The following is a 22,292-nucleotide window of genomic DNA, read 5'->3' on the forward strand; positions in this document are numbered from 1 at the left end:
GTGTGGCTTTCCTAATCAAGTCCAATCAGTCTAATCAAACACAGCTGGACTCAAATGAAGGTGTAGAACCATCTCAAGGACGATCAGAAGAAATGGACAGCACCTGAGTTAAATATATGAGTGTCACAATGTCAACAATTCTGTGTTTTTCTGTAAATATGGGGTGCTGTGTGTACATTAATGAGGAAAAAAATGAACTCAAATGATTTTAGCAAATGGCTGCAATATAACAAAGAGTGAAAAATTTAAGGGGGTCTGAATACTTTCTGTCCCCACTGTATATATACACACACACACACACACAGAAAGGGTGGCAGCAAAGCATGCTTCATCTAGCTAACACGTAAAATATCCCCAAGGATCCATGCTATGAAGACTCCTTGTCATTTCCTAAATAACAGACACAACCTCCAGAAAGGACCAGGTGTTAAATTAGTATGATTAAAAAAATTTAATAAAACCAAAAGACAGCAGTGAAAATGTTCTATGAATGTACTAAAAATGTATTATTTCAACTTGACAGATGTCCTGTCTCTTAAGATATGTAACAATTAGCTCCTCATTATTACCTAGCTACACCGTCCTACCTTTGTTTTCATTACTGGATTATATTACCATTTTATTGTAAGTCAGTAAAGAGCCATGCGTTGTTAACACTATGCAAATAGAAGGGAGTCTTATGGAAAGCATAATCCTGAAAGCACATTACATTGCTCCTTCACGGTATCCACCAACCTAACCGGCTAGTGCTGAGAAATGGGAATTGAGGACAGCCTTTCCTGCTTCGCATGACTGTTGATCCTGTATAATTTCCTGCACCTCCAGGAAATCCTTTTCCCGCAAATAACCTGTGTTTGGAGTAGGACAATTACTTAGATACTATGTATATTTTAAAAAGTCATATGTCATTTATATGGAAGCAGGTGTGTCTTCTCTAATGCCATTACACACACAGCAGTGATATTAAAGGGCAAATGTTGCCTACCAATTGTGAAAGCAAGGAGAATGAGGATTGGCCATTGACTGGCAGAAGAACAATCTGGCCATCCTGTGTAACAATGGTGCCCAGTCCACCACTATTACCTACCAGAGGGACACAATTGGAACCTGTATAGTTGTACACCATCACATCTTACAGATTAAATACCTTTGTGTGAACAAATGCTTCCATCTTCAGAAGAACTCCTTATTGTCCATTTGGGTAGCTTTATTGGCCTAATCGTTGCCTAGGCATTGGTTAAGGCACTCAGATTAGGGGAGAAACTAGACAATTTATGGCCACCCTTAAAGTGGGAGTAAACTCCCTTGGTTAATTTTTACCCTTAGGTATAGTAAATATCTCTTAAACGTGCATCATTTAGGCGATATGACGTCACCGGCGCATGTGCTCTGAAGGAACAGCATACCCGTGCCATACTTTCAGAGCCCTGTGCCTTGAACAGTGACTCCCACAAGCATCGCTGACTGTCCGTTCAAAGGACTGGAGCCCGAGAACCCGGAAGGAAGACTGAGTGAAGATGGACACCCTGTCAGCAGTGACTGCGCATTGCTAGAGAGCTTTGTTTTAAGATAAGTTTCACATAATATGTTGGTAAGGTGGCCATAGATGGTTCATTTGATTTCATTCAGCCAGCAGTCTGAATGAAAAAAAAAAGACAGATTTCTCCATCTACACAAATGAAGTTGATGGCAGAAACCCCCAGGATTTGGCAGAGGAGTTCTGTCCTCCTGTCTGCTGCCGACTGCGGAGACAAGGTGGGAGCAGAGATGAGGGGGGTGCCATAGCTGCAGGAGAGGTACGAAGGCCACATAAAATGGCCTGGTGGACTGAGTTTGGCCCGCCGGGCTTGTTCTTCTGAAACTGCATTGGGCCCATAGTATGTGGCCAATTTACATGCAAACTGACCTTTTTTTTGCTATCATCTTTTTTTTTTTTATTTGCTAAGTACTTTGTGGCAAAATCTATTCCCACACTGATAAATGTGCTGCTTAATATCCATTTGTAGCCTCTAATACAAGTAGTGTGCATAAGCAATTTCACAACTGGGTTATGCATTACAGATAAGATAAGTCTAGGGAGACTTATTTTACTGAAGACCTAGTGCGTGACATAGAACAAATCCCAGTTTAAAAAAAAAAAAAAAAAAAAAAGAAAAAAAAAAAAAAGGAAAAAAAAAGTCTGCTCTGCCCAATTGCAAGTTTACTTTTTACAGTGTTTGCATAAGGGAACACTGCCCTATTCATTGAGCCCTGTGCTTCAAAGACTCCGGAGACACAGAACAGTGAGCTGCTTCATGGGCTTCAGCAAAGAAAGACAATAGGGCTGAATCTTCATAAATCCAGAAGCAAGGCTGGAGATATGGCAGACTTTGAGGATTTGAGCATTTTTTCCCCATAAATTTAAAATCTAGGAGCTGGCTTCCAAAGATATTCACTGTCTGTGGAGCAAAAACGAGAAGAAAGCTCCATACCAAAATGCCAAGTATGAAAATGTATCTTTCCATACGGAATAGTACATAGGAATGTTTACAAAAGCCTTTTTTGGGACCTTTACATTATAGAGCAGAGAGCACATATCCCATACAGTTCTCACCCCAATTGGTATGTCCGTATTTACATCTGATCAGCCATGACATTATGACCACTCATGGGTAATGTGAATAATATTGACTATCTTGCTACAATGGCATCTGAATGTGGGTGGGATTTATTAGGCAACAAGTGAACATGTCCCTGAAGTTGATGTATTGAAAGTAGAAAAAAATCAGCAAGTGTAAGAATTTGAGCAACTTTGGGCCAAAAATGCCAAATTGTAATGGCTAGATGACTGGGTCAGAGAAACTTCAAAACTGCAGCTCTTGTGGAATGTTCCCAGTCTGCAGTGGCCAGGACGCAAGGAAGGAAAACTGGCGAACCGGTGAGAGGGTCATGGGCAGCCAGGGCTCACTGACAAACGTTGGGAGCGAAGGCTCGTCCGTGTAATTCCATCCAAAAGAAATCTTCTGTAGCTCACGTTGGTGAAAAAATAAATGCTGGTGCCAGTAGAAAGGCACCAGAACACAGAATGCATTGAAGCTTGTTGCCTATGAGACTGCATACCTGCAGATCGGTCAGGGTGTCCATGCTAACCTGTGCCTACAGCCAAAAGCACCTACAATGGGCATGTGAGCATCAGCTCTGGACCAATGAGCAATAAAAGTAGATGGTCTGGACTGGTGAATTCAAGAATGGTTTGAGGAACACAACGAGTTTGAGGTGTTTGAGGGCCTCCAAATTCTGCAGATCTCAATCCATTGAGCCTCTGTGGGATGTTCTGGAAAAACAAGTCTGATTCATGGAGGCAGGCCCCACCTTGCAACTTACAGGACTTAAAGTAGAACTAAAGACAAAATGTTTTGTTTAGTTTTGGATTGTGAGAGAGGGATTAGAACACCCCATTAAGGAGATTCACCCTCCTCTATTTGTCCTATTTACCATTATTACTAAAGGTGAAAGTAAAAAAAATCCCACATTTTAGTTTTCTCCAGAAAAGTAATAGAGGGGAAATCTTCCAATGAGGACACTAGTTCTAGTGACCTGGGGGTACCCAAGGAATTCCCTTAAATTGCAGGGATTTCCTCTCACTTACTGTAAAAAAGAAGTGAATAGAAATCTCTGCAATGAGACAGATGGTGAAAAAAAAAAATCCGCCAGGGGTTATAACCCTCCCTGGCTCAATCCAAAATTAAAGCGGAGTTCCACCCATTTAAAAGTCAGCAGCTTCAAAAAGTGTAGCTGCTGACTTTTAATATTCAGACATTCACCTGTTCCACGGTCCAGCGATGGGGGCGAACGAAGCCCCGCTCCTCTCCCCCTCCTCTCTGCAGCACCGGCATTGTAACTGTGGGAGCCTGGCTATGGCTTCACAGCCGGGTACGCACTGCTCAAGTGCAAGCTGTGAATGGCTGGGCAATCTTCTGGGACCTGTGACATGTCCCAGAAGGTTGCAGGGAGGGAGAAAGGGGGGAGAGGTGTACTTCCTTCTGGCGCCACGGAGCCCTGGGAGGAAGGGGGAGCTGGGTGCCTCTAAAAAGAGGGTATCTGCTCCCCCCTCAAAAAATGACATGCCAAATGTGGCATGTCAGGGGTCATCATCACTTAAAGCAGAAGTTCCATTTTTGGGTGGAACTCCGCTTTAAAAAAAAGGCATTTTGTCTGTAGTTCTATTTTTAAGAATCTGCTATTGATGTCTTGGTGCCAGATGCCACAGCATGCCCTTCGGAGGTCTAGTAGAGCCTGAGCCTTGATGGGTGGTCAAAACTTTATATGCATAGTAGGCACTCAAAGGGCAAAATGAACAAAGAAGATGCTATAATAGCTGTGCCAAAATGTCAGTGCATGAAACCTATTATATTGTTATCTTTGTTCATCTGTGGAGGCCCTTGGAGTGCCTACTATACTTGTTTCTACATTATTGGTTTTACGTGGAGCACCACAGCACTGATCTTGGATGGAGTGCTGGTACTAACAAATGGCAACTACCCCAACCTATAAATGGCCTGAACAGCAAGAAGCACATGGAAGGGTGACGCATTTCAAACAATAAATAATATATATATATATACACACACACACAGTGGGGACGGAAAATATTCAGACCCCCTTAAATTTTTCACTCTTTGTTATATTGCAACCATTTGCTAAAATCATTTGTTCATTTTTTTTCCTCATGAATGTACACACAGCACCCCATATTGACAGAAAAACACAGAATTGTTGACATTTTTGCAGATTTATTAAAAAAGAAAAACTGAAATATCACATGGTCCTAAGTATTCAGACCCTTTGCTCAGTATTTAGTAGAAGCACCCTTTTGATCTAATACAGCCATGAGTCTTTTTGAGAAAGATGCAACAAGTTTTTCACACCTGGATTTGGGGATCCTCTGCCATTCCTCCTTGCAGATCCTCTCCAGTTCTGTCAGGTTGGATGGTAAACGTTGATGGACAGCCATTTTTAGGTCTCTCCAGAAATGCTCAATTGGGTTTAAGTCAGGGCTCTGGCTGGGCCATTCAAGAACGGTCACGGAGTTGTTGTGAAGCCACTCCTTTATTTTAGCCATGTGCTTAGGGTCATTGTCTTGTTGGAAGGTAAACCTTCGGCCCAGTCTGAGGTCCTGAGCACTCAGGAGAAGGTTTTCGTCCAGGATATCCCTGTACTTGGCCACATTCATCTTTCCCTCGATTGCAACCAGTCGTCCTGTCCCTGCAGCTGAAAAACACCCCCACAGCATGATGCTGCCACCACCATGCTTTACTGTTGGGACTCTATTGGACAGGTGATGAGCAGTGCCTGCTTTTCTCCAACATAGCGTTTAGAATTAAGGCCAAAATGTTCTATCTCGGTCTCATCAGACCAAAGAATCTTATTTCTCACCATCTTGGAGTCCTTCAGGTGTTTTTTTAGCAAACTCCATGCGGGCTTTCATGTGTCTTGCACTGAGGTTAGGCTTTCGTTGGGCCACTCTGCCATAAAGCCCCGACTGGTGGAGGGCTGCAGTGATGGTTGACTTTCTACAACTTTCTCCCATCACTCGACTGCATCTCAGGAGCTCAGCCACAGTGATCTTTGGGTTCTTCTTTACCTCTCTCACCAAGGCTCTTCTCCCCCGATAGCTCAGTTTGGCCGGACGGCCAGCTCTAGGAAGGGTTCTGGTCATCCCAAACGTCTTCCATTTAAGGATTATGGAGGCCACTGTGCTTTTAGGAACCTTAAGTGCAGCCAGATCTGTGCCTTACCACAATTCTGTCTCTGAGCTCTTCAGGCAGTTCCTTTGACCTCATGATTCTCATTTGCTCTGACATGCACTGTGAGCTGTAAGGTCTTATATAGACAGGTGTGTGGCTTTCCTAATCAAGTCCAATCAGTCTAATCAAACACAGCTGGACTAAAATGAAGGTGTAGAACCATCTCAAGGATGATCAGAAGAAATGGACAGCACCTGAGTTAAATATATGAGCGTCACAGCAAAGGGTCTGAATACTTAGGACCATGTGATATTTCAGTTTTTCTTTTTTAATAAATCTGCAAAAATGTCAACAATTCTGTGTTTTTCTGTCAATATGGGGTGCCGTGTGTACATTCTCGAGGATATATATATATATATATATATATATATATATATACACACACACACTATCAAAAGTATTGGGACACCTGCCTTTACACGCACTTGAACTTTAATAGCATCCCAGTCTTAGTCCATAGGGTTCAATACTGAGTTGGCCCACCCTTTGCAGCTATAACAGATTCAACTCTTCTGGGAAGGCTGTCCACAAGGTTTAGGAGTATGTCTATGGGAATGTTTGATCATTCTTACAGAAGCGCATTTGTGAGGTCAGGCACTGATTTGGAAGAGAAGGCTTGGCTTGCAGTCTGGTTGAGGTTAGGACTCTGTGCAGGCCAGTCAAGTTCCTCCACCCCAAACTTGCTCATCCATGTCTTTATGGACCTTGGTTTGTGCACTGGTGCGCAGTCATGTGGAAACAGGAAGGGGCCATCCCCAAACTGTTCCCACAAAGTTGGGAGCATGAAATTGTCCAAAATGTCTTGGTATGACGATGCCTTAAGAGTTCCCATCACAGGAACAAAGGGCCAAGCCCAACCCCACACCATAATCCCCCCCCCACCAAATTATTTGGACCAGTGCAGAAAGCTAGGTCCATAAAGACATGGATGAGCGAGTTTAGGATGGAGGAACTTGAATGGCCTACACAAAGTCCTGACCTCAACCCGACAGAACACCTTTTGGATGAATTAGAGTGTACACTGCAAGCCAGGCCTTCTCATCTACATCAGTGCCTGACCTCACAAATGAATTTCTGGAAGAATGGTCAAATATTTCCATAGACACACTCCTAAACCTTGTGGACAGCCTTCCCAGAAAACGCGAAGCTGTTATAGGTGCATACGGTGGGCCAACTCAAAATTGAACCCTACGAACTAAGACCGGGATGCCATTAAGTTCATCTGCATGTAACAGCAGGCCTCCTAATACGTTTGGCAATATAGTGTATATATACCCATACATACACATCTATCCATGAAGATGTATAGTATATACAGTATACGTATATTGTATATTTATCACATACATACACACACTTCAAAAGTAAACAGCCTGAAGGCAGAAAGTGTGAAGTTGTATTCCGTCATAACGAGCAGACCATAAAACTATTTATGCACATTTTATTTTGTAACTTAAGCCGCCAAACTGGGAGTGGCAGAACGCAGTTCCGCAGACTCACATCGCACTTTAGAGGGATGGAAACTGCAAAGCCATCTAATTCATAGAAGAAGGCGGCCTGGGCTCCTTCCCCTCCCCTATCTTGTTCCATAAATCACTCTGGCAGGTAGCTGGGAAGCAGCTGCTAATGATAGCTTTACTCTGGAGCAGAGGAAGTCACCTTTTAACCCAGCCTGCTGTTGTTTGTCTTTTAAAACTGGGACAAAAGAACAGATGGGAACAGAATACCAACTGTTGAAAGGATCTGGTCAGCAATCCTGAAAAGACCCTCCAACACACACCTCCCCAATGACCAGGCTTCGCCTTACAGTCTGAAGGCAGTATAATGAGCAGAGAACATAAGCAGGCTGCTTCCCTAATGAATTATTGCTTAGCTATCCAGTTGTCTCTCACTATCACAAACCTTTCAAGTGCACTTGATATTCCTGCGGAGGAAGAGAGGGTGTTACATTTTGAAAAGGGAAGCAGATGACTCACTGATTCAACACCGCGGATAATATGCTCCTCCCTTGTATTGCCTTGACCTTGGTTGATCTGACCACTAAGATCATGTTCGCTTTAGTTGTACAATGATTCATCTACTGCAGTGGAGTGGAAAGTGATGCTGCCTTAAGGGCAGAAGCATTTTTTTTTTTAATCCAGCTTCCAGATGAGTAAAAATGATTTTACTCTGACCTGATGTATCACCGCTAAAGCTGCAGTTAAGGCTGCCAAGTGAGCCATATTAATGCTGTGAAAATACACAAAACGTTTGGTAATCCTGCACCTTCTATGAGCAACGTGTGTACAAACTGGGCAGAAACAGAAGTGGACAGTAAACCCTGGGGCAAAAAAAACAAAAAACACCTGTAAGACAAAGGCATAATGAGCTAGTAAAAAGAAGAAATATTCCCCATGGGGTTTGTGTTGCAGCCAAAAAAATTAAAGAGAAAAATAAAGTATGTTTTTTATTGAAAAAGTATCATACAGTATAAGTTATGTTAAAACATGAGCTGTTATTCAATTCATTGTATAAACATAGTAATAATAGAGACATAAATGTACATAAAACGCATATAGTATGGTATAGGTATATATAGTCATACTCAGATACTCTGACGCGTTTCGACCATTAGTGGTAGAGGTCTTCTTCTGGGGGAAAAAGAGGAATACAAGAGCTCTACAAAAAATATAATAAGAGAGAAACTGTTTTTGAACAACAGAATATATGTAACAATATAGGTATTGCCAAGGTATAGCCATATTTACCAAAAATGGCCATAGAGATGGACTCCAAAGTGCTGTGCTTGACAATTGTTTAGAAGTCTGGGCGGCGTGGCATCGCATACTAGCTCATTATGAAATACTTGCCTTAGAACAAAGCCCTCCAGCGGCGCACGCACACCGCTGACATCTTCCCCAGTGTTTCTTCTGGGTTTGCGGGCTCCGGTGCTGTGAGTGGCCAGAGCCGCGATGATGTCACTCCCGTGCATGTGCGCGAGAGCTGCTGTTTAGGGCACGGACTCTGAAGGTCCGGTGCGGTAAGCTGGACCTTCAGAGCGCATGCGCCGATGATGTCATCGGCTGCATGCACTCTGAATAATCTCTTAAACCATGCAAGTTTAAGACAGTACCTACAGCTTTCATTTCAATAGCTGTGTGTTCCCCACCGTGTTCCGTCACATACAGCCCCTTCTCTTTGTCCGGGAACTTTGATAGACAGATCACCTGTCCAATCCTGGGACGGGGGATCGGTCTATCAAAGTTCCCTGGAGAAGGGGGAGGGGCTGTATTTGCCGGCGCGCGGCGGGGGAACACACAGCTATTGAAGTGAAAGCTGTTATGTTCCCGGCACTCTGATCATCAGCGGCTCTCCTCTCTCTTCACCTGCACAGGTAGACTGCATTGGCGACACAGGCTGCATTGGTGGACATGGGCAGGCTGCATTGGTGGACACGGGCAGGCTGCATTGGTGGGCACGGACAGGCTGCATTGGTGGGCACGGATAAAGTTGTTAATATTTATTTTTATAACTTAATTCTTCATAAAACATTTAAGTGTCATTTCATGAGATAATTTATGAGGGCGTGCTTAGGGGCGGGTCAGATAAGGGGTTGGGTGGGGCAACTGGTGGTGAGTAACCCTTGAGGCCTGGCTAGGAGCTCAGGACTTGAAATTTTGAGCCCTGAGTTAAAGTATAAGTTCACTTTTCGTACCATGTTACACCCATATTCAGGGTGTAACATGTAACATATGCATCGGCCCCCGCCCAAACCTCCTCATCCTGGAGTCCCCGTTTTGACAGCTAGGTGGGGAGAAGATCTCCTGCTAGCTGTCAAAACGAAGACGATCACAAACTAAAAAAAAAAAAAAAAAAAAAAAAAACATGGCCGTGCGTTTTTCATTCATAGTTTTCTGTGAATGGGAAAAATTACAAGTCCCTACAGCCTTTGTGGCTGTTGGCTTCGAATTTTTAACGAACTACCAGAGTGCTGTTGATTGCTCTTGGTAGTTCACTGAGCTTCCTGTGAGAGTGAAACTTCCTGCCCATATTGGAACCGTGGCATTACACCCACGATTTGCTGATCGCGGGTGCAATGCTTTACAGGTCCCTAACAAAACCCCCCCACCCCCCCCGAAAAAAAAAACGTTTTTTACCCACTAAAAAAGAACTGCATTTATAATTTTTTTGTAACAGTAAACTTATCCTTTAAGATGGCATCAGATCTCACATGTCTTAATTACTGAAGTAATTAAGGCATGGAATGAGCAGAAATGAAACAGGGATGCACTCTAGTATCACAGTCTAGCATTAACCATCTCCATGGTGCAATACCTGAAAAGTCCCATTTATCTCAGTAGACTTTGATATTTTAAAGTTGTGTTATGATATGAGGGGACCTGAAAAGGCAGGTTCTGTGTTCTGGCATTTGATTGGGTCCTGCAGAGACAGAAATGAACCTTCAGGTGTCAGCGGTAACTTAATCAGATACTGTATTGCTCAGAGAGTGGGTGGGGATCTGCAGTAGAAATTCAGAATGACACGGAGAGAGAGAGAGAAGAATGTGGAGACATTTACAGGGCAGCACAGTGGTGTAGTGGATAGTACTTTCACCTATCAGCAAAAATGGTCGCTGGTTCGAATCCCAACCAGGACACCATCTGCCTGGAGTTTGCATGTTCTCCCTGTGCCTGCGTGGGTTTCCACCGGGTACTCAGGTTTCCTCCCACACTCTAAAGACATGCAGGTAGGTTAATCGGATCCTGTCTAAATTGGCCCTAGAATGTACGAATGCGTGTTGGGCACGTTAGATTGTAAGCTCCTTGAGGGCAGGGACTGTTGTGAATGTATAATGTAATAATGTATATGTAAAGCACTGTGTTAATTGACGGTGCTATATTAGGAACCTGAAATAAATACAAATAAAGTTTATAGCTATTACAGAGTATTGACCACTTCCGGACCGCCCACCGTCGTTTTACGACGGTACTTTGAAGGAGGATATCGTTGTTATGGTAGCAGCTTGCTGCCATAACCCTGGTATCCTCGTCTTCAGCGGGCGGTCCGGTTTAGGATAAAAGTTGTCTCTGCGGCAGATTAGCCGCAAGATCACTTTTATCGGTGGCAGGAGAGGGCCCCCCCCTTCCGCCGTGATCCGGTGCCCTCCGCCGCTTACTAGAGCCGTCGGCAGCGGCGATCATGTCTGTCCCCTGCCTGGGTATGGAGACGAGTGAGGGGAAGATGGCCCCCACCCGTCTCCATACTGCAGGGCCTCGCTGCAGGGCGGAAGCGACCTCAAAATGTGACTTCCGCCCATAGCTCTTAAAGGGCCTTTTTTTTTAAAATTGCATTTCAATGTAAATATGAGATCTGAGGTCTTTTTGATCCCAGATCTCATATTTAAGAAGTCCTGTCATGCTTTTTTCTGTTAGGGATGTTTACATTCCTTGTAATAGGAATAAAAGTGACACAATTAAAAAAAAAAAAAAAAGTGTAAAAATGTAAAAAAAAAAAAGGTAAAATAAATAAGAAAAAAAAAAATTCTTTAAACGCTCCCTGTCCCGACGAGCTTGCGTGCAGAAGCGAACGCATACGTGACTAGCGCCCACATATGAAAACAGTGTTCAAACCACACATGTGATGTATCGCCGCGATCGGTAGGGTGAGAGCAATAATTCTAGTCCTAGACCTCCTCTGTAACTTAAAACATGCAACCTGTAGAATTTTTTTAAACGTCGCCTATGGAGATTTTTAAAGGTAAAATTTGGTGCCATTCCACGAACGGGCGCAATTTTGAAGTGTGACATGTTGGGTATCAATTTACTCGGCGTAAAATTATCTTTCACAATATAAAAAAAATTGGGCTAACTTTACTTTTGTCTTATTTTTTAATGCAAAAAAGTATTTTTTCCAAAAAAAGTGCGCTTGCAAGACCGCTGCGCAAATCAAATACAGTGTGACAGAAAGTATTGCAACGACCGCCATTTTATTCTCTAGGGTGTTAGGAAAAAAAATGTATAATGTTTGGGGGTTTTAAGTAATTTTCTAGCAAAAAAAAACTGTTTTTAACTTGTAAACAACAAGTCTCAGAAAGAGGCAAGGTCCTTAAGTGGTTAAGGTGGCACACGTAGTTCATAACTGCTCTGCACTGAATTACAAACAATATGATTACATGGGGGCACCATAAAAATCAATGTGCACAACTAATTCTGACCATACACAGTTAGATTAGGCAATAGTCACACAGGTGGCCAGTGGAGCATCAGTAGATTCTCACCAGTGGTACGAAACACTGCCTGCAAACTCTTTGTCCGACCATCCGGAGTTGTCAGTGGTGGCTGTCATATTTGTACTCTATAGAAATCAATGGCTGGCACTAAGTGCTTTTTGCATATACCTGCTCAGAGCCTCCAACCACCCCTAAATAGGGACAGTGTCTGAGGAGTTTTGGCTACACACACACACACACACACACACACACACACACTGGCCGAAGCTAATCAGCCAGTTTGTATGCGACCATAGCACAGTGTTGCCGCATACAAAGATGGAGTTTAGCAGCCTCTGAATGCAGCAGACTATCCGCCCCCGGCCATTCATGTGAATGTAGCCTTAACATTCGAACATTCAACTGAGCATTCAAAGCTAATTTGGTTCAAAAAGCCCTTCAAAATGTAGTTCATAAAATGTCGTTTAGTAAATGTAGCCTTGCCATCATCTTGAATTTTAGCATTTGAGTTCGGGGTGCACAGTTCAAATAGACGCCCTCTATCGTTTATAAAATCAACAAAAAGAATAATGCAAGCAAATTAATTTCTAAGTACGGTATATTGCATGTTTTAGGCTCGGTTCACACTAGTCCGACTCCAAAGTTGAGTGACTTTCAGTGGAACTTTGGAGATTTGGTGTGACTTTGCCACAGAGTGTAAAAAGTCAGACCAGAGCAGTGCAGGAACTTTTCTAAAGTTGGACAGACTTGTGTAGTATCAGTGAAGACAGCTTTTATAGGGGAAACATTGAATTTCACATGTCATCCGACTTCGAGTCTCACAAGTTGGATCCTATGTCGCACCAGTGTGAATCGAGCCTAAGAAGAATATTCATATATACATTATATGTACATCAGCCCATGAGGTTGTAGCAGATATACTACATATATTAACATATACTAGAATCTTCTTATAAATTAAATTTTGGATACACTATACTCAAATCTTTGTTTGTATTCTTTTACATATTCTCGTACCATACATAATTGCTTAAACAAAGGAATGTTTAAGACCATGAAAGTTCTACCTCTAGATCAGCCTTTCTCAACCTTTTAACACAGAGGAACCCTTCAAAATAACTTTCTAGTCTAATGGGAACCCCTACCAAAAATGACTATATCTACAACTCATGATACTTTAGTGCGATGGTCAATGGGGAGAATGCTCCTTACACTTGTGGTCACTGGGAAGAACTGTCCCATGACAGATAGCTAAAAAGGGCAATGGTGTCAGAGGGAACTTATCTGAGAGGCAGAAATTGCTCATTGCTCAAGGAACCCCTAGCATCCTCTGGAGGAACCCTGGTTGAGGAACTCTGCTCTAGATGAAACTTTTCTTAGGACAGGCGCATTACAGTAAGTAGGGGTGCAACGGATCGTCACCGATCCGTGATCTGATCCGCGGAGGTTGATCCGATCCACGGAGGTTGATCCGTACGGGACACCTCTGTGGCCTCGGCCATAGGAAAGGCCGCGGCTTTGGCCTAGCTCCGGAGCGGCGGCCATCTTGGTACACCCGGTAGCCGTTTAGCACGTCCAATGACGGAGCGATCACTTGTAACAAACCGGCGTCATGTCATGACGCCGGTTCCTCTCTCTCCCCTCTGTGTACTGATCTGTACAGTGGAGGGGAGAGATCAGATGGCAGCAGTGCCAATACTCTGCAATGCCCTGCCAATACTCTGCCAATACCCTGCCATACCCTGCCAATATACCCGCCAATACTCTGCCAATACTCTGCCAATAGGGAGATTGTGGATATTACTGTGGGGGAGATTTTTTTTTGTGGATCCGAACCGTGACTCCTGATCCGAGAAACGATCCGAACCGTGAGTTTTTTGATCCGTTGCACCCCTAACAGTAAGTATGATTTTTTCTGTCCGAGGATCACAGTAACAGAATTTTGATCATTCAGATAAGAGAGAAATTTTCAGGGATGGCAAACAATTCTGTATACGTAGCATCCAAGAGTTTATTGCAATGAAATCAGGGCATTAAAAAGGGGTTCAAAACTGACTTTTCACAATCCATGGCTTGAACATCAATGTGAAAAAGATGAATGCAATTCCTACATTGCTGCAGCCCATGCTATGTAGTGTGCCCTTGCTTCACATATGAAACCAGACTTCACATGTTATGGAGGCTTGAAGAGCAAATATCCCCTTTGGTGGCAAAGTGAACCTCACTGCATGAAACCAATTGGGTACACATTATACACAATGCCTACTGTCAATGCAGCCAATCAGCCAAGGTTTTGCATACAGCAACCAAATAGGTATTGGGATTTATGATCTAGAATTATGACATTGGTAATCCAAGTGGTTGTTTTGGCTAACACTTCAACTTTTGTTTTAAAGAAGAGCTAACAAACCACAAAAAGACAACTGAACTGAGAGGAAAAATGGACAACATGCACAATTTATTTAAATTAACCATAATGGAATTCTGCATGTGCAAGGAGGAGTATTTCATATGCTCAAATCAATTTTCAAAGTTAACTGTATTGTGTCAAGTCAAAACACAAATCTGTAGAACAATCTGCAAACATAAGACCATAGACGTACACTTAAATGGAACCTGTCACCTTGCCTATTCAGAGACTTAGGCTGGGTTCACATATATGCGAATTGGATGCGGGTTTTCCTACATCCAATTCGCATGACAGGTGGGTGTGACTGGCTCTCAATGGAGCCGGTTCACACAGGTCCGAGATGGCCATGGAGCGGATTGCAAAAGGGTCCGGTGCGTGTTTGGGTCCAGGTCAGGTGCGAATTCAGGCAAAAAGTCGGACCTGAATCGCACCTGAACCAGTGATCACACATGCACTGGACCCCAGGCACGAACCTGTGGCCGCACATGAACCCGGCCTTAATGGGACTCAGCCATGTACAGGGTCTCTTAACATTTGAGATCTCTTGGCCCAGATTTATACATCAGATGTCCTCCAGAAGAACAATAGACGAATCCACTCATATTTAGAAATGTAAAAACCTGAAAGGCCTGCAATACTGATACAATGCACTGTTCCATAAATAAAATCTAAGCTATGTTATCCATATGGGTCAAAAACTTCCATGTGCAGTTTCAAACTTGTGAATCATTACAAGGTCCGTCTGTTGGCATACTTTAAGCAATGGTTAGTACTCACTGCAAAAACATCATCGTCCCCGAGCTCAGCCTCATTATGAATGGTGGAAGAAGACGTAGTGGATCCTTAAAGGAAAAAGAAACCAGAACTTTAAGTCACCTAATAAATACATATTATAACATTTCATGCGTTTCCTCAACATATGACATATTAACATCTTCAAACACAAGTATTTTAGAAAGCATAGCCATCAGGAAAAAACATTTAGTGAGTGTTACTGCTATTGGAAATGTGATCAACTAGAGGCTGAGATCCTGTATGGGGTTTCAAGCTATTTTTGAACCTTTTATTCACTTCTACAAAATAAATAAATAAATAAATAAATAAATAGGTTCTCACATTTATCAAGACATAGTTCTCATATTATAAAAGATAATAGAAGAGCCCTTGATTGACATATTTCTTTCAACAATTTGCCTTTGTTTTTTTGCCTATTTCTTATAAAACCAAATTTTATTCATTAAACATTTTTGATCTCAACCATCTACAGGTTGCACGCCATTAAGGTCCCAAATCATTAGACCCTGCTTCACTTAAGCTCCGGAAGGTTTTACCCCCTTTATGACCAGGCCATTTTTTTTTTTGCTATTCGCCACTGTGCTACTTTAACTGGCAATTGTGCAGTCATGCAACACTGTACGCAAATAACATTTCAATCTTTTTTTCCTCTGTTTTGATTTTTATAAATTTTTTTTTTATAAATGGTGCATGGAGCAGCCTTGATCCTCCTTTTTCTGGGGTCCACCGCCAGCGTTCCTGGCTACCCTGCCCCTTTCACCTCTACTGAGTGCACACTATAGGATGTCACTTTCTATGGGGGCACTCCTGCGTGCTCGCTCCTGAGCCGGGCTTTTCACATCTATTCAGACATAAAACCTAGCTTGGCCCCACCCTCCGCTTCACAGGTTTTGAACGGAAGCCACAGGAGCTAATGGTTCCCACTGCTCTTAGCCAAACCTATGAGAGCGGGGAGCATAGGACTTGCACAGCATTGGGTCCAGATCAGTCCCAGATGAGTATTTAGGGGGGCAGGGGTGTGATAATTTTAACCGGTTCCCCGACCGGCGCACGCCAATGTACGTCAGCAGAATGGCACGGCTGGGCAAATGGGCGTACCTGTATGTCCCCTTGTATTTCCCGCCGTGCCATTGCATGCGTGCGCGCCGGCCAGGAGCTCCGTGAGTCGGATCGCTGGTCCCGCTAACTCGATCGCCGCAGGGATACCCACGAACGCCTCTCCGTGAGGCGTTCGCAGGCATACCCACGAACCCCTCACGGAGAGGACGAAAGGGGAGATGCTAATGTAAACAAGCATCTCCCCATTCTGCCTAGTAACAGTGTCACTGATCTCTGCCCCCTGTGATTGGGAGCAGAGATCAGTGAAGTGTCACATGTAGTCAGGCACCCCCACAGTTAGTAACACATCCCTAGGACACACTTAACCCCTCCCAAGCCCCCTAGTGGTTAACCCCTTCACTGCCAGTGTCACGCAGGAATCAGTGCATTTGTATAGCACTGATTGCTGTATAGATGACAATGGTCCCAAAAATGTGTCAAAAATGTCCGATGTGTCCGCCATAATGTCGCAGTCATGATAAAAATCGCTGATCGCCGCCATTACTAGTAAAAAAAAAAAAAAAAAAAAAAATGCCATAAAACTATCCCCTATTTTGTAAACACTATAACTTTTGTGCAAACCAATCAAGAAACACTTATTGCGATTTTTTTTTTACCAAAAATATGTAGAAGAACACGTATTGGCCTAAACTGAGGGAAAAAAATGTTTTAAAATATTTTTGGGGGATATTTATTATAGCAAAAAGTAAAAAATAATGCGTTTTTTCAAAATTGTTGCTATTTTTTTGTTTATAGCGCAAAAAAAAAAAAAAAAAAAAAAAAAAGCAGAGGTGATCAAATACCACCAAAAGAAAGCTCTATTTGTGGGAAAAAAAAGTTCATCAATTTTGTTTGGGAGCCGTGTCGCACGACCGTGCAATTGTCAATTAAAGCGACGCAGTGCCGAATCGCAAAAAACGCCCTGGTCAGGAAGGGGGTAAATTCTTACGGGGCTGAAGTGGTTAAAAGTTTTTTTTTTTTTTACCTTAATGCAGACAATGCATTAAGGTAAACAACCTATTACCTTTACAATCACTTTATATTTTAGATTCTAATAGCCTATGGCCTATAGCCTCTAATACCTATAGCCTGCACTCCAGAACCAGCTAAATACAATAGCGAGGAAGCAGAAAAGAATAGTATGGTGAAAATAATGTGAGGTGGAATTAAGAGGAAGAAAACACAAAATGAATCTCTTAGTAGCTGCCTGAACAATGTTACACTTTAAAAAGCTCTGAAGTTTTCCCCCTTTGGGCAAATTGCTGGAGTGAAAGCAAACAGATAAGATATGAATACATGTTTTTAGTACATTATTGAAGAGAAAAAAAAAACAAAAAACGTGTAACTAAGTTTTCCTGGGCGCACCGCCAGTCTCCAGCTGAACAAGTCCTACCTTTCTTTCAGGTAGACAACATGCTTTAGAGCAGAAATCTGATATGCAAGAAGCTTGAGCAGTGCTACAAGTTAACCATTTCCATTTTTTCTGCATTTTTTTTATGTGAATAGAGTCAACAGGTCCTTATTTCAATATGAAATAATAAAACCTCCTTACTTGCTAATATAGTATCACAGGTGTAGCTAAAGAAGACAGGAATTTTTTAATGAAAACGAGGCCATAATAATAGTAATAAAATGTTAAATGCCCATGCAGCCCTCCAAGAGCCAATTTTTTTAACCACTTCAATACCGGGCCTATTCTGGCACTTCTCTCCTACATATAAAAATCATCATTTTTTTGCTAGAAAATTACTCAGAACCCCCAAACATTATATATGTTTTTTTTTTAGCAGACACCCTAGGGAATAAAATGGCGGTCAATGCAACTTTTTATCTTGCACGGTATTTGCGCAATAATTTTTCAAACGCCCTTTTTTTTTTAAAAAAAAAGGTTTAATGAATTAAAAAAATAACAAAATGGTAAAAGTTAGCCCAATTTTTTTGTATAATGTGAAAGATGATGTTACGCCGAGTAAATAGATACCTAACATGTCACGCTTTAAAATTGCGCACACTCATGGAATGGCGCCAGACTTCGGTACTTAAAAATCTCCATAGGCGACGCTTTGAACATTTTTACAGGTTACCAGTTTAAAGTTACAGAGGAGGTCTAGTGCTAGAATGGTTGCACACGCTCTAACGCACGCGTCGATACCTCACATGTGTTTACATATGTGGGCGGGACTTCTGTGTGCGTTCGCTTCTGAGCACAAGCTACCGGGGACAGGGGCGTTTAAAATTTTTTTTATTTTACTTAATTTTTTTTTATTTTTACACTTTTTTTTACATTTTTATTTTTTAGATTACTTTTATTCCTATTACAAGGAATGTAAACATCCCTTGTAATAGGAATCTATTGTGACAGGTCCTCTTTATGGAGAGATGTGGGGTCAATAAGACCCCACATCTCTCCTCCAGGCTGGAAAGCATGAGATCGAGAAAAAAAAAAAATCACGATCTCATGCTGACAGCCGCGATCGCGGCTTTGTTTACATCCGGTGGTCACAGTGACTGGTGACTATTTGGTCACCGGAAATCTCTATCGTCGTCATCCGGCGCCGGCCGATTCATTCTCTGGGCCCCCGACGGCACGGGAGAGCCCAGGAAAGCACTGGATGGCAGCGGAACTACCGCTATGATCGTTCTTACCGTGGAAAGAATGATATCTGAATGATGCCTGTAGCTGCAGGCATCATTCAGATATCCCCCCACAAAGTCAAGGACGTCATTTGACTATGTGCCGTATTGAAGTGGTTAAACTCAAGAAGAAAAATATACTGAAAAGTACAGTCATGCTTCATTTTTCCCCCTTTTCACCTGCTGATCCCGCCAGTAACACACTTCCTGTCCTAGGGTGAAAACGCTCACTCATTGTGCTACAGCTATGGAGAATCGTAATCACACTAGCAAAAGGAAGTATTTTTGGACTACTAAATACCTCCAATTTTCATTTCCCTAACCGATGGGAGGAGTTCTGCAGTCCACAAAGGGAACCTGGACAGGACGATAAGACTGCTTGAAATAACATTGCAGATTACAAAGGAAAAAAATAGATTTCTGGCAAGCACAACAGGTATTTGAACAGATATGATAAAGCTATTTCATTGGAATATTTACAGACCAAAGGGGAGCTAATAAGCATTCATTGTTTGGGTTTACATAGAACTCCAGGCAAATAAAAAAAATGATCTCTTGCAGTGGGGCTGTGCACTGCAAGGCTTAATGGCTAGTTTTGTCTATAGGAGGGGAGAAACCACTTTACTTACCCGATCCTCTACTGTCCTGAAAGGCGGTGGACTGTCCCTTGGCATCCCCATTGCAGGGCTATGAACTCTGCTCTGGTCTTGATGACATTGGGACCCTAGACCAGGGGTCTCCAAACTTTCTGAACAAAGGGTCAGTTTACTGTCCTTCAGGCTTTAGGGGGCCAGACTGTGGCCAGTGGGAGTAGAAAATGCCCCAACATCAATGGGAGTAAACAATGCCCCATTCTTGGTTCTATTGGGAGGAATAATGCCCCATTGTTGGTATTTAAGGGAGGATTATTACCCCTTCATTGGTGTCAGTGGGAGTAATGGTGCCCAATCATTGGTAGGAATAGTGCCTCATTATTGGTGTCTGTGGGAGCAATGTGCCAGATCACTGATGTTTGTGGGAGCAATTGCACCCCATCACTGGTATCTGTGGGAGGAATTTTACCCCATCATTGGTATCTGTGGAAATAATAATGCCCCATCATTGGTGTGTGTGTATGGCAGAAATGATTCCCCATCATTGGTGTTTGTGGGAGCAATGGCACCCCATTATTGGTTTCTGTCGAAGCAATGGTGCCCCATCATTGGTGTTATTGGTAGGAATATTGCCCTATCATTGGTATCTGTGGGAGTAGTGGTGCCCCACTATTGGTGTCTGTGGGAGCAATGGTGCGCCATCATTGGTGTCTGTGGGAGCAATGGTACCCCATCATTGATATCTGTGGGAGCAATGGTGCCCCATCATTGATATCTGTGGGAGCAATTGTGCCCCATCATTGATGTCTGTGAGAGCAATGGTGCCCCATCATTGATGTCTGTGGGAGCAATTGTACCCCATCATTGATGTCTGTGGGAGCAATTGTGCCCCATTATTGATATCTGTGGGAGCAATTGTGCCCCATCATTGATATCTGTGGGAGCAATTGTGCCCCATCATTGATGTCTGTGGATGGAATGGTGCCCCAAGGGCCAGATAAAGGCAAGCAAAGGGCCACATATGGCCCGCGGGCTGCAGTTTGGAGATCACGGCCCTAGACCACTAGAGCGCAGGGGTGCAAAAGCTGTAGGGACCAGAGAATGAGGTAAATATGATCTCTCCAAATGGATCATTTTTTATTTGCCTGGAGTTGGGCTTTAAACAGCCTAGGAGATATGCAGTATATGTGTACTATATACTTGCCTCTACAGGCCTCTGTGAGATAAGGAGAACTGAAGATGGACTTTCAGCACTACTCTCATTTCCACTTCTTGTCACTGCACTTTGTTGAAAAATGTTTCACTTTTTTTTTTTTTTTTTACACATTTGTATATGTGTACCACTTTTGTGATGCATTTTCCATGGATTGTATATACTATACTTATTTAAAAAAACATCACATGCCAGAGATTAAAGACTCAAATCATGCTGGACACCAGAGGGGGAAGTGAACATCACAACTAGATGCCAGAGGTTTGTCAGAGGAAAAAACCTCTACACACTATGGAGACATAAGGGCGCACAATACTAGAGGGTGCAGCATGCCATCCGCTTTCCAGCTAAAGGTGACATTATAAAAAAAAAAAAAAAATGGTGGTATAACAGGAAACATCAAAACTAAAGCCGGCCATACATGGGTCGAATATGGCCGGTTCGGCATGGACCGTCAGAGGTTTGACCCGTGTACGGGCAGGCTGATTGTACCCAAGTACTTTGGTACAAGCAGCCTGTCGGATTCTTCCACATGCAATTACTGACGTCTGCCTCTAGCAGTAATCGTTGTGTTCTGAAGGCCGAGAAGGCTCCCAGCGCCCCCCGCCAGCAGATCACCATAGTGCTGTAGGAGACAACCCCCCATCAACACCGACTGTGTTGATAGGAGAAAGAAGCAATTTTCTTTCCTTCCATCTGTGCTGACCAAAGACTCTTTGGGTAGACAACACACTTCAAAAAACAAAAATAGGCATGACTTGGCACTGGTATACCTGCCACTCATTCACCTACCTAGAAGATTTGTGTCGACTTTACCCTTCCCTCATAAATATATATACAACCTGGGATAAATTAGAGAAACCCTTTCATTTGCCTGCCAACATTTACCCAGCTTCAGGGTTTTTTCTGGTATCACCAACATGAAAAAAAGGAACGGAGGAATGTGATGGATCACACAAGTTCCACACCCCAAGGCAATGAATAGTTGGAATGCGGGTCTTAGGTTTCACTACCTTCTGTGAGGTCTTCAATTGCTTTGCGTACTCCTCTGTCGAAGGCTCGTGCATCAGCAGGACTCTGAAAGGTGAGGCCAAACCTTCTTTCATCAACTGACCAGTGATGGAACGTTGGAGTTGCCTTCTGATACACCAAATCCTTCTTTAAATAGCATTCCAATAACACCTGAGTTGGTGAAATAAAAAGAACACGTATGTAAGGAAATGATCAGATCCTTTTAGTTTACAACTTTCAACATAATATTGAAGCAGAAATACAGGATGATGATAGCATATTTATGTTTACTACAGGGTTGTACTGATACCGTTTTTTTCTGTCAGAGAGTACAAGTACCGATACTTTCGATCAAGTAGTCGCCAAAACCGAGTACCAATACTTTGCGGTGCGATTTGTGTCCATACAAAATGAATGGAGTCAAATCGCACTGCAAAGAACCGTATGCGATTTGAACAGGATTTTAGTGCGATTTGCGTCCATACAAAATGAATAAGTTCAAACTGCACTGCAAAGAATCGTATGCAATTTGAACAATTTCCCC

The 22,292-nt window shown here is 42.8% G+C and overlaps 1 protein-coding gene across 1 annotated transcript in view; it reads right to left on the minus strand.

Moving 5' to 3' along the window:
* The window catches only part of SPRED2 (sprouty related EVH1 domain containing 2), a 161,427-nt gene that overhangs the window by 42,927 nt on the left and 96,208 nt on the right, over positions 1-22,292 (minus strand). Inside the window, exons 3-4 of the mRNA XM_073628210.1 lie at positions 21,751-21,919; positions 15,182-15,246 (exon numbers count right to left, since the gene is read on the minus strand). Of these exons, the coding sequence (XP_073484311.1) occupies positions 15,182-15,246; positions 21,751-21,919 (234 nt within the window). The remainder of the gene's footprint in view (positions 1-15,181; positions 15,247-21,750; positions 21,920-22,292) is intronic.

Source organism: Aquarana catesbeiana, linkage group LG04 (assembly GCF_042186555.1).
Source record: "Aquarana catesbeiana isolate 2022-GZ linkage group LG04, ASM4218655v1, whole genome shotgun sequence".
In the NCBI taxonomy this organism is placed as follows: Eukaryota; Metazoa; Chordata; class Amphibia; order Anura; family Ranidae; genus Aquarana; species Aquarana catesbeiana.